The following is a 12,916-nucleotide window of genomic DNA, read 5'->3' on the forward strand; positions in this document are numbered from 1 at the left end:
CCTTGTGCAGATCAACACTCCTGCCTAACTTGCTGTCATCTGCAAATTTACTAATGTTGTACTCTAACTCCTAATCAGAATCATTGATAAAGATGTTAGTTAGAGTCAATCTCAGTACTGAACCCTGGGGAACACCACTTGTGACCAGCCACCAGCTGGATGTGGCTCTATTGGTCACCCCTCTTTCGGCCTGGCCACCCAGCCAGTGCTTTACCCAGAAGAGTGTGTGCCTGTCCAAGCTGTGAGCAGCCATTTCTGTCATAAGAATGCTGTCAGAAACTGTCAAGGGCTTTGCAGAAGTTCAGGTAGGCAACATCCACAGCCATTAGGCAGGCCCAGCCAGCGCAGATTTATGAAGGGCAGGTCCTGCTTAACAAATCTTATCTCCTTCTATGACAAAGTGACCTGCTCAGTTGTCCTGTGTATGGTGTGCAATGGCACTCAGGATCATAGAATCAGCCAGGTTGGAGGAGACCTCCAAGATCATCCACTCCAACCTAGCAGCCAGCCCTATCCAATCCACTAGACCATGGTACTAAGTGCCCCATTCAGGCTTTGCTTGAACCCCTCCAGGGATGGTGTCTCCACCACCTCCCTGGGCAGCCCATTCCAATGCCAATCACTCTCTCTGGGAAGAACTTCCTCCTAACATCCAGCATATATCTACCCCGGCACAACTTGAGACTGTGTCCCCTTGTTCTCTTGTTGGTTGCCTGGCAGAAGAGACCACTCCCACCTGGCTACAACCTCCCTTCAGGTAGTTGTGGGCAGCAATGTGGTCAGCCCTGAGCCTTCTCTTCTCCAGGCTGCACACCCCCAGCTCCCTCAGCCTCTCCTCACAGGTCTGTGCTCCAGGCCCCTCACCAGCTTTGTTGCCCTTCTCTGGACATCCCATGACCTTCCCTGGCAGCAGTGTCAGCCCTACAGGTCTGTAGTTCCCCAGATCTTTCTAGTCATGTAAGATGGCACCCATCTTTGTGAGAGACTGTTGACAAGGAATAGGTACTCCAGGATCAGTGGGTTTTCATAGCCTGTGAGTAACTCTGAAGCTAAACAGGTCACTAAATGGGCATTTTCAGCTCCAAGGGCTGAAGAACCTTGAGGCTAGGTTATCAGATGAACTTCTGGACAGGAGCACACGTGTGCAAACATTTGGACTATTAAAACTTCATGCCTGCTTCTGAGGCCTCATTGTTCTGAGCTGCGGTTCCTTGCTGGAGCCTCGGAGAGCACACACCATTCATTGAGCCATCCTGCTTCCTCCTGCTCCCCAGCACCTAAATACCCCAATAAAAAGAGTGAAGAGAGCCTTGTGTGTGCTCCCCACCTCAAACACAGCTGCAGCTGAGAAAATATCCCCCTTTTCATGTGTGCACTGAAACCACTCCAACCCAACTCCTTCCCTTCTCCTGCTTCCCCTTGCAGCCTTCCAGGAGCGTGCTGTGATCTGTGGTGAATTCCAGGCTCTCTGTTTTGTTTGCTGATTAAAATGTTGATTTTCTCTGTTGATGTGAGCATTTTTTAATTTGGTCATCAAGGACAGATTTTGGGTAAAAGTTGATGGCTTTTCCACGAGGATTCCTTATTTGACTGATTGACTTACATACAGATGGAAGTTATTTGCAGACCTATTTCCCTTCAGGGTTATTTTCCCATATTTTAATAAAACTAATAAAATTGAATTATACTAAGAATAGAATCGCAGAATCTTAGCAAGGCTTGGATTGGAAGGGACCTCAGAGCTCATCTCCTCCAACCTCCACACCCTGGGCAGGGACACCTCTCAATTAGACTTGGCTGTTCAAGGCCTCATCCAACCTGGCCTTCAACAACTTCAGGCAGGAGGCAGCCACAACCTCTCTGGGCAGCCTATTCCAGAGGCTCACCACCCTCACACTGAAGAGCTTCTTCCTAAAATCCAGTCTAACCCTGCTCTTGCTCAGCTTCAAACCATTCCCCCTTGTCCTGTCTCTACGCACCCTTAGGAAAAGTCCCTCTGCAGCCTTCCTGGAGGATCCCTTCAGCTATTGTAAGGCAGTTCTATGACCCACCCAGTTCTTCAGTTCTCCAGGCTGAGCACCCCCAGCTCCCTCAGCCTGTCCTCATAGCAGAGGTGCTCCAGCCCTTCAATCATCTTTTTGGCCCACGATTATCTGTTACTGGATGTAGTGGGGGTATGGACAGGGGGAGAAGTTATGCAGTGGTTAGACTTAAGAACATACTAAGATGAAATGAGTTTAAGGACTTCCATCTGAGTGGGTAAGGAATACTAGAAGTGTGTGTTTGGTGGGGGTTTGTTGTATTTTTTTGATGTTGTGTCTGGTTTAATTTGTTCTGCCCCTCTGTTCTTCCCTAGTGAGGCCACATCTGGAATATTGTGTCTAGTTCTCGGCCCCTCAGCTAAGAAGGATCTCAGGGAACCCCTTGAGAGAGTCCAGCACGGAGCCACAAAGCTGCTGAAGGCTGTGGAACATCTCCCTGTGAGGACAGGCTGAGGGAGCTGGGGCTCTTTAGCTTGCAGCAGAGGAGCCTGAGGGCTGCCCTCATTCATGTGGATAAAGATGTGGAGGGATGGAGCCAGGCTCTGCTCAGGGATGTCCAATGACAGGACAAGGGGCAGTAGGTGCAAGCTGGAGCAGAGGAAGTTCCACAGGAAGAGAAGGGATAACTTTTTCCCTGTGAGGGTGCCAGAGCTCTGGAGTAGGCTACCCAGAGAGGTTGTGGAGTATTCTTCTCTGGAAACATTCCAAACCCACCTGGATGTGTTCCTGTGTGGTCTGTCCTGGGTGATCCTGCTCTGGCAGGAGGGTTGGAGTAGATGATCTCTGGAGGTCCCTTCAAGCCCCTGACATTCTGTCATCCTGTGATTTGGTTTTATTATCCCTAGACAAGAGGGACAAGTACACAACAATGAGGCCCTGCTCCTGTCTCTGGCAGAGATCTTAGCTAGCAGAAGGCCAAATTCAAGTCTGAAATGGTGTGGCCCATCAGTTCTGTCCACTCACTGCATGCTCAGTGCTTTATCTGCTATTATCTGCTGCCTGCAATTGCCAAGAGTATCCTATGTCACTACTATAACAGGAAGAGACTCAGTTGTGTGTGAAGAATCTATTCCATACTTGTTTCCTTTCTTGTGTTCCACCCTTGGAAGAAAATTCCAGCTGCAGTACTGCCTCAGGGCCCTGCTACATTTCTCCACACAGCATACCCCTGGCTGTACCCCTGCAGCAGTTTCAGTGCCCCAGAGGGAGGATGATGCTCTGTGTTTGGCCACACCTGTCTCCTCAGCCTTCAGTATGCTATGGCAAATGTCCTATAGCTGGTGGCAGCTGTTCTGTTCCAAGCAGCTTTGCTTTCCCTTTCTTTCCTCAGGGGAGTTCAGAGAAGGTTGCTGAGGAAAATGGAAGAGCAGCACTCGGAGTTGATTGCTAGATAGAGTAGCCAAAGGTGGTTATTGGCTCTGTGTTGATAAGCCTGGTGTGGCTCTTATTTACTTTGAGTTAAAGGTTTGTTCTTTTTGCCTTTGATTTGTATAGTTTTTATTGATGCCAGATAGCTTCCTAGGGTAATGAAATCTGCTGGGGATTCTCCATGGATTTCTGCCTTCACCACTTGCAGGGCAAGGTGAAAAAGCCTGCTGGGAGCCTACATGAAGAAAGAGAAATCCTTGCAGGATCCTTGTGAATATGATCCCAGGTTGAAAACCAGGCTTCTGGAAAATGTCAGAGAGCCAAGGGGACTCCAACTGCCGTGCAGGTGGATGTCACTCAGCAGCAGCATAGTTGGGTTGCTATTTGCTTTTCTAGTTCATGTTTTGTCTACAACCACTCCTCATCATCTTTTGTTGCCATTTTAGTATTTACTGATTCTCCAGAAAATGGATGCTTTTCTTCCTCCCTCCCTCCCTCCCTCCCTCCCTCCCTCCCTCCCTCCCTCCCTCCCTCCCTCCCTCCCTCCCTCCCTCCCTCCCTCCCTCCCTCCCTCCCTCCCTCCCTCCCTTTCTTTCTTTCTTTCTTTCTCTTTCTTTCTTTCTTTCTTTCTTTCTTTCTTTCTTTCTTTCTTTCTTTCTTTCTTTCTTTCTTTCTTTCTTTCTTTCTTTCTTTCTTTCTTTCTTTCTTTCTTTCTTTCTTTCTTTCTTTCTTTCTTTCTTTCTTTCTTTCTTTCTTTCTTTCTTTCTTTCTTTCTTTCTTTCTTTCTTTCTTTCTTTCTTTCTTTCTTTCTTTCTTTCTTTCTTTCTTTCTTTCTTTCTTTCTTTCTTTCTTTCTTTCTTTCTTTCTTTCTTTCTTTCTTTCTTTCTTTCTTTCTTTCTTTCTTTCTTTCTTTCTTTCTTTCTTTCTTTCTTTCTTTCTTTCTTTCTTTCTTTCTTTCTTTCTTTCTTTCTTTCTTTCTTTCTTTCTTTCTTTCTTTCTTTCTTTCTTTCTTTCTTTCTTTCTTTCTTTCCTGAAAGGTAAAAGCAAGGCAATAAATTTAAGGCTCCAAAAGTGTTTATGAGTGTAGAAGGAAAAGGAGGCATTTTAAGAGGTGAGCCTTGACAGCTTTGACTGTCCTGAAAACGGTTCCTCTATCTTCCCCTTTTTCCTTTTAGGGACCACCTACAGAGCTGTCTGGTTTCCAGGGCTGGCTGAGGCTGCTGACAAATGTGTTAATTGCTGTGGTTTTGGTGATGTGGACACCTGCCTGGGACAAAATGAACTGAGATCAGTAATTGATTGCAAAGTTATTGAAAAATGTAGGTTACTTCTTCTTGTCAGTCATTTATTTTTCCTTTCTGCAGCCTGTGCAACCATCCTGACTGTAGCAGGGTTACCCAGACGTGGCTAAGATGGGTTCTTGTTGGTAGTTGAAATATAGTCATAGGGTCTGGAAGATACCTTGAGAATAAAATAATGTCAAGCCACATATAGCTTGAATTCCAGCTTTTAAAAGTACCCTCAGAGGATCATCAAGGAATAGCCTATATCAAAGTGCTGAGGAAGTAAAATACTCCCTCTGTAGCCTTCATGTAGGATCCCTTCAGCTATTAGAAGGCAGCTGTAAGGTTCCACTGGAGTCTTCTTTTCTCCAGGCTGAACAACCTCAGCTCCCTCAGCCTGTCCTCACAGCTGAGGCGCTGCAGCCCTTGCATCGTCTTTGTGGCCTCTTCTGGACTCTCTCCACCAGCTCTGTGTCCTAATGCTGGGGACACCAGAACTGGAGGCAGGATTGGAGGTGAGGTTTCAGCAAAGCAGAGTCAAGGGTCAGAATCCCATCTCTTGCCCTGCTGCCCACACTGCTCTGGATGTAGCCCAGCACAGGGCTGCCTCCTGGGCTGCATAAGGGCACTGCTGGCTCATGGGGAGCTTCTCAGCAACTGACACTCCCAAGCCTCTTTCTCCAGAGCTGCTCTCAACCTAACCTGCACCCAGCCTGGATTTGTGCCTGGGATTAGCCCACCCATATGAAGGATCTTGTGTTATGCCTTTTTACCTGCAGTTGGTAAATAAGGACATGAAACTGTTTGCATCAGAAATGCTCTTTCAGTTCAAGTTAATGGTTCTATCTTTCCACCTAACTACAGAATGATCACAGGATATTAGGGGTTGGAAAGGACCCAAGGAGATCATCGAGTCCAACTGCCCTGCCAGAGCAGGAGCACACAATCTAGCACAGATCATGGAGGAACACATCCAGACAAGCCTTCAATGTCTCCAGAGAAGGAGTCTCCACAACCTCTTTGGGAAGCCTGTTCCAGTGCTCTGTGACCCTTACGCTAAAGAAGTTCTCCCTTGTGTTGAGGTGGAACCTCTTATGCTGCAACTTACATCCATTGCTCCTTGTCCTATCCCAGGGAGCAAGTGAGCAGAGTCTGTCCCTCCTGCTCCTGAGCCCCAGCCCTCAGATGTTTATAAACATTTATTAAATCCCCTCTCAGTCTTCTCTTCTCCAGACTAAAAAGTCCCAGGTCCCTAAGCTTCTCTTCATAAGGCAGTGTCCTCCAGTCCTCTAATCATCCTTGTAGCCCTCTGCTGGAACCTTTCCAGCAGATCTCTGTCCCTCCTAAACTGGGGAGCCTAAAACTGAACACAGTATTCAAGATGAGGTCTCACCAGGGCAGAGTAGAGAGGAAGGAGAACCTCCCTTGATTTGTTGGAAGCACTCTTCTTAACACACCCCAAGATCCCATTGGCTTTCTTGGCCGCCAGGGCACATTGCTGTGCCATGGATAACTTGTTATCCACCAGCACTCCCAGGTTCCTCTCCACAGGGCTGCTCTCCAGCACATCACCTCCCAGCCTGTACTGGTGCAGTTTGTTGTTCCTCCCCAGGTGCAGGACTCTGCACTTGTCCTTGTTGAACCTCATTTGTTTCCTCTGTGCCCAGCTCTGTCTGTCCAGGTCTCTCTGGATGGCCGCACAGCTTTCAGCTGTATCAGCCAAGCCTCCCAGCTTGGTGTCATGAGCAAACTTGCTCTGTCTGTCCCCTCATCAGTGTCATTGATGAAGATGTTGAACAGGACTGGCCCTAGCACTGGTCTCTAGGGGACTCCTTTGGTTACAGCTGGACCTGGCACCATTGATCACCACCCTCGGAACTCTCTCTTGGTAACCAGTTCCTAACCCACCTCACTGTCTGCTCTTCCATCCCACACTTCCTGAGCTTGCTCATTAGGATGTCATAGACTATCGTAGAATAACATATGCTCCTGACTTCAGTCTGCTGCAAAGCTTCAGTGCTATTCCCCAGCAGGTCTGTTAGGCCCATGTAAAGCAATGTTCTGCCTCCTTTGGTGGATGTAGGAGTTTTAGTATTGACTATCCTGTTTGAATACTTTTCCATTCAGATTTCAGCCAGCACAAATTTTGAAGTGTTACTTGTCAAAGCTCTAGGTAATACACTCCTTCAAAAATCAAACCAGGGCAGCTCATTTCATATCCATTTTCTCATGTTTCTGCCTTGAGCCTGTGCTGTAAACTTCCTTAGCTTTCTACTAATCCTCAGATTTAGTCAGGCTGAAAATGCCATGAAAGCAGAGGAAGACTGCAAATTTTCTTGGTTCTTCTTCCAGGCAAAATAAAAAGTTAGAAACAAATACAGAAATGTTGACCTGACTTGGTTAAAAATCAAAACTCACATCAACTTTGCCTGTTAGTGCAGAGGTTTTTTAGCATGTTTTTGAGCTTTGAAATATTTTGGGTCTCTTTTCAGCCACTTAGAATGTCTATTTTAAAGACCTGTTGGTGTTGAGTGAAAATGGTGCCTGAAGTATGTTCACTCTTTGGGTGCTGTCAAATTCCCCAGGTGTAGATTTCAAGCATGTTGAAGTTAAAAGACAGACCTCTTCCAAAGCTGTCATTTATGTAGTAGGTGTTGCATGACAGGTACTGGGTACGGTTTGGGTTGGAACAAAGCCTGGAAGCTGTGTTTTGGTTGTGCTGGCATATTGCAGGGTGGAGGAAGCAAGTAAGGAGCAAAAATCTCAACATATCATAGAATCAACCAGGTTGGAAGAGGCCTCCAAGATCATCCAATCCAACCTAGCACCCAGCCCTGTCCAATCAACTAGACCATGGCACTAAGTGCCTCATCCAGGCTTTTCTTGAGCACCTCCAGGGATGGTGACTCCTCCACCTCCCTGGGCAGCCCATTCCAATGGCAAATTCCTCTCTCTGTGAAGAACTTCCTCCTAACATCCAGTCTATAGCATGTTGTGATTTTCCTTGACTTGCTCTCTTCAGAGGTATCTCAGAGTATTCTGGTCCTTGGTTGTGCAGTAGTGCTTTACAATGCCATGCTGCAGAGGGAATTGAGATCAGTTGCTCTTGTGCTTAAGGATATTTTAGCATCCCAGGCATCAACTGGGAGTATCACACAGCTGCCACAAACAGGTAGATGGAATTGCTGAAGTGTGTTGAAGGTAACTTTCTGGTGCAAGTAGACAACTAGGTAAGATGCCCTCCTAGATTTGGGGGGTTGTAAACACAGAGGGATCTGTGGGTGAAGCAGAGATTGGTGGTTGTCTTGGTCAATGTGGCCATCAAGTAGCTGAGTTTCAAAAGTTGGCAATAGGTGCAGCTAAGGTCATTTGGTTTATTTAGCTTGGAGAAGGTTGAGTGGTGACATCACTGCAGTCTACAGCTTCCTCAGGGGGGGTCAGTGGAAGGAGAGGGTGCTGATCTCTCCTGTCTGGTGAGTCACAACAGGACACAAGGAAATGGATCGTATCTGCATCAGGAGAAGTTCATATTGGACATTAAAAACAACAACTTCAATGAGAGGATGGGCCAGTCACTGGAACAGGCTCCCCAGGGAGCACCAAGCCTCCCAGAGTTCAAGGAGCATCAGAAGGATGCTCTTAGTCATACGTTGAATTTTGAGTAGTCCTGTGGGGAGCATGGAGTTTGACTCTGATCCTTGTGAGTCTTTTACAACCTGAGATGCTCTGGGATCATACAGTTCTAGTTTGAATGTAGAAAACTTGGTACCACACTTCTAGATATTATGCTTATAAATTCTGCTTTATGCTGTGGAGCTGTTTCATGCCCTTGTTAGCTTTGGGAATGGTGTGCTTGGAGCCTTCCTTCCTTCCTTATTAAAAAGAAAAAATAAAGAGGTATGGATAGTAGAAAAATTTAAAAAAAAGAGGAATGTTACAGAATCAAAGTTGTTGAGATACTGGAATGTGTACAGAGAAGGACAGCAGAGCTGGTAAGAGGCCTGGAGCACAGCCCTGTGAGGAGAGGCTGAGGGAGCTGGGGTTGTTTAGCCTGGAGAAGAGAAGGCTCAGGGTTGATCTCATTGCTGTCTACAGCTACCTGAAGGGAGGCTGTAGCCAGGTGGGGTTGGTCTCTTCTTCCAGGCAACCAGCAACAAAACAAGGGGACACAGTCTCAAGTTGTGCCAGGAGAGGTCTAGGCTGGATGTTAGGAGAAGTTCTTTGCAGAGAGAGTGATTGGCATTGGAATGGGCTGCCCAGGGAGGTGGTGAAGTCGCTGTCCCTGGAGGTGTTCAAGCAAAGCCTGGATGAGGCACTTAGTGCCATGGTCTGGTTGAGTGGATAGGGCTGGGTGCTAGGTTGGACTGGATGATCTTGGAGGTCTCTTTGAACCTGGTTGATTCTATGATTCTATGCCTCTGGGCATCCTGTAGTTTCCCTTGTGATGCATTGATTGAATAGAGCTTAAACCATCCTTTTCTTCATGTATGTAGCTTAAACCATCCTTTACTTCATGCCCTCAGAAGCAGATTGTATCGTCCTTGTGTGCACTGCATAGGAAAAGTGACCAGATTAGGTGCAATCAGTTTTTTTCTGCATCTTTCATCTCAAGTTAATTTGTATTAGTCCCAGAAATCAACTGGCTGTGCAAACTCTAGTATGTGTTTTAATAAAAACAGCTGATGCTTTGTCCTTGTAATTCTGGCAGGAAATAGTGCTGGTTGTGTTTTTTGGTGCTGAGTACCTGGTGCGGCTGTGGTCTGCAGGCTGCAGGAGCAAGTACGTCGGCTTCCAGGGGAGGCTGCGCTTTGCCAGGAAGCCCATATCAGTTATTGGTAAGACTTCAGTTCTTCTCTCCCTTAACTTTGCCTTTATCACCTCTTTTAAAGATAAAGTGTGGACTGCTGCAGTGGCCATGGTGCATTCTGAGCTGTGTCTGTCACTCACAGCTTTGTGAATCTCTGCAGATATTACTTCTGGATTGCTAGAGCTGAACAATTCAGATATGTCAGTGAAGCGCAGGCAGACAGCAGCTAAAGAAAGGCAAAACTGTAAAAACATCTTCACTGGGTGTACTGGTGTAACTGCAGAGAACTGACACCATTTGGAACTCAAAATCCCACCCTAGGTCTGCTATAGAAAGCAAACACAAAGGCTGAGGGAGCTGAGGTTGTTCAGCCTGGAGAAGGCTAGAGAGCTGCCTTCCAATAGCTGAAGGGATCCTACAGGAAGGGTGCAGAGGGACTTCTCATGAGGGTGTCTAGAGACAGGACAAGAGGGAATGGTTTGAAGCTGAGGGAGAGCAGGGTTAGACTGCATCTTAGGAAGAAGCTCTTTAGTGTGAGGGTATTAAAGCTCTGGAATAGGCTGCCCAAGGAGGTTGTGGATGTGTCCTACCCGGGCTGTTGAAGGCCAGGTTGGATGAGGCCTTGAGCAGCTGAGTCTAGTTGAGAAGTGTCCCTGCCCATGATGCAGAGGTTGGAGGAGATGAGCTCTGAGATCCCTTCCAGCCTGAGCCATTCTAGGATGTTCCAAAGTTTTCCACAGAAATGCCATAAGGAAATCAGAAAAAAAAACCTCCTCAAAGTAATGCTAGATTAGGATTCAAGAACTGGAAGCAGCAGCCTGGTTTGTTGAACTAGGATCAGAGCAAATCAGGGGTTCTGGCGCTGGGGAGGCTTCCATCGTTTGCGTTGTGTGGTGGTGGAACTCTGTGAACTGTGGAGTTGTGGGGAAAAAAAATTTGGATTCTGGAAATAATATTTTTTCACCACATTCACCACTGCAACACAAAGTAAACCAACAGCTCTGACTGTTTTTAGGCAACCTTTACAGTTCTGGTTCACTTTTTAAAGCACATGTCTGCATGGAGTATAAGTGCAGTTGCGTGGACATTGCACGTTGCAGAAGGGACTGAAGCAAACTGACTTCCCCTCTTGGAGCAAGGGCTTTGAGCCAAGACGTGGATTCATTTCTAGGGTGTGCATGCCTTTGTCTTGTTGGTTTTCTGGCTGTCTGCTCTGTCAGGATCCTTAAAATTTCAATTATTAAACTCACCAAGGAAGAAGCTGCAGCCATTCCCTTTTTACTGTGAAATTATTACATAGTTTTACTACCCTAAGGCCTGCAATGACAGGACAAGGGGCAAAGGTTTGAAATGAGAGAAGAGCAGATTTAGATTGGATGCTAGGAACAGGTTCTATGCCATGAGGGTGCTGGAACACTGCAAGAGGCTGCTCTGAGAGATAGTTGAGGCCCCATCCCTGGAGATGCAAACCATTGAATGGTTTGAAGCATCTCTTTCAGCACCTGAAGTATTTTTATTAACACACAATATGAGAGCCAGGCTGGTGTCAATACAAATTGGTGCCAAATTGCCCAGGGAGGTAGTTGAGGCCCCATCTGTGGACATCTTCAAGGTGAGGCTGGACAAGGCTGTGAGCAATCTGCTCTAGTGGAGGATCACAGTATCACAGTATCACCAAGGTTGGAAGAGACCTCATAGATCATCAAGTCCAACCCTTTACCACAGAGCTCAAGGCTACACCATGGCACCAAGTGCCATGTCCAATCCTGCCTTGAACAGCTCCAGGGACGGCGACTCCACCACCTCCCCGGGCAGCCCATTCCAGTGTCCAATGACTCTCTCAGTGAAGAACTTTCTCCTCACCTCAAGCCTAAATTTCCCCTGGTGCAGCCTGAGGCTGTGTCCTCTCGTTCTGGCGCTGGCTGTCTGAGAGAAGAGAGCAACCTCCTCCTGGCCACAACCACCCCTCAGGTAGTTGTAGACAGCAATGAGGTCACCCCTGAGCCTCCTCTTCTCCAGGCTAAACAATCCCAGCTCCCTCAGCCTCTCCTCGTAGGGCTGTGCTCAAGGCCTCTCACCAGCCTCGTTGCCCTTCTCTGGACACGCTCAAGCATCTCAATATCCCTCCCTGCTGATTGTGGGGGGTTGGACTGGATGACCTTTGAAGGTCCCTTCCAACCCAAACCATTCTGTGATTCCATGAAACTGGATTTCTTGTGTTTCATTGATGGAAGCTGACATTTAATACATTCTTTCTCTCTTTCTTTCTTTGTTTTTGACCAGATTTAATTGTGGTGGTAGCCTCAATTATTGTTCTGAGCATAGGATCCAATGGACAGGTGTTTGCCACCTCTGCAGTAAGGTATGCTCTGCCAGTGCCCCAGTGCCACCTCTGCAGTAAGGTATGCTCTGCTAGTGCCCCAAGTGCCCTGTCTGCAGTAAGGCATGTTCTGCCAGTGCCCCAGTGCCCCCTTTGCAGTAAGGTATGCTCTGCCAGTGCCCCAGTGCCATCTGTACAGTAAAGTATACTCTGCCAGTGCCCCAGTGCCCCCTCTGCAGTAAGGTATGCTCTGCCAGTGCCCCAGTAAGGTATGCTCTTCAGGTGCCTCAGCTCTTCACAGCCACACATCTCGTGAGCTGTATTTACTGATTTTCATGTCCTTGATATCAGAAAAGTTCTGACACTGGAATGCTGGAGAGTGGCAGCCTGTGTGCTACTGTGCTTGGGCACTGGCTGGGAAACAATGCAGAACTCAGGCAGCCGGTGAGAGGCAGGAATGCCGGAGGCCAGAGCAACAAGCTGAAGGGACATGCTTGTTTCATGCCCGTTTCTCCTGCAGGGGGATCCGGTTTCTGCAGATCCTTCGCGTGCTCCACGTTGATCGCCAGGGTGGCACCTGGCGGCTCCTGAGCTCCGTCGTTTTCATCCATCGTCAGGTACTGGAGCTGCAAAGATCTCTTGCTTCTTTCAACGGACTTCAAACTGTAGTCTGGTTTACATGAACAGTTACTGTTGCAGGGGGAGAAGTACTTTAAAAGTCCATCACCGTTTTCCCTCTACTTTTAAACTGGGGCCAGTACAGAAAGAGTGGTTTGCCATGGGAATGGGCTGCCCAGGGAGGTGGTGGAGACGCCGTCCCTGGAGGTGTTCAAGAAAAGCCTGGATGAGGCACTTGATGCCATGGTCTAGTTGACTAGCTAGGGCTGGCTGCTAGGTTGGACTGGATGATCTTGGAGGTCTCTTCCAACCTGGTTGATTCCATGATTCTATGATTGGCTAACAGAGCATAGGCATCAGGTTTTTGGTTGGTTGGTTTGCTGCTGGTTTTTTGATTGGTTTATTCTTTGTTATCCTTAAAGATCTCTGAGGTCCCTTCCAACCTAAGCAATTCTAGGATTCTATGAGTCTATGGCTT

At 47.4% G+C, this 12,916-nt stretch overlaps 1 protein-coding gene across 1 annotated transcript in view; it reads left to right on the plus strand.

The window, feature by feature from the left end:
* LOC135174753 (potassium voltage-gated channel subfamily KQT member 1-like) overlaps positions 1 to 12,916 on the plus strand; it is a 393,404-nt gene that overhangs the window by 18,074 nt on the left and 362,414 nt on the right. The window contains 3 exon segments of the mRNA XM_064142287.1: positions 9,402 to 9,528; positions 11,784 to 11,862; positions 12,341 to 12,437. Of these exon segments, the coding sequence (XP_063998357.1) occupies positions 9,402 to 9,528; positions 11,784 to 11,862; positions 12,341 to 12,437 (303 nt within the window).

Source organism: Pogoniulus pusillus, chromosome 4 (genome assembly GCF_015220805.1).
Source record: "Pogoniulus pusillus isolate bPogPus1 chromosome 4, bPogPus1.pri, whole genome shotgun sequence".
Lineage (NCBI taxonomy): Eukaryota > Metazoa > Chordata > Aves > Piciformes > Lybiidae > Pogoniulus > Pogoniulus pusillus.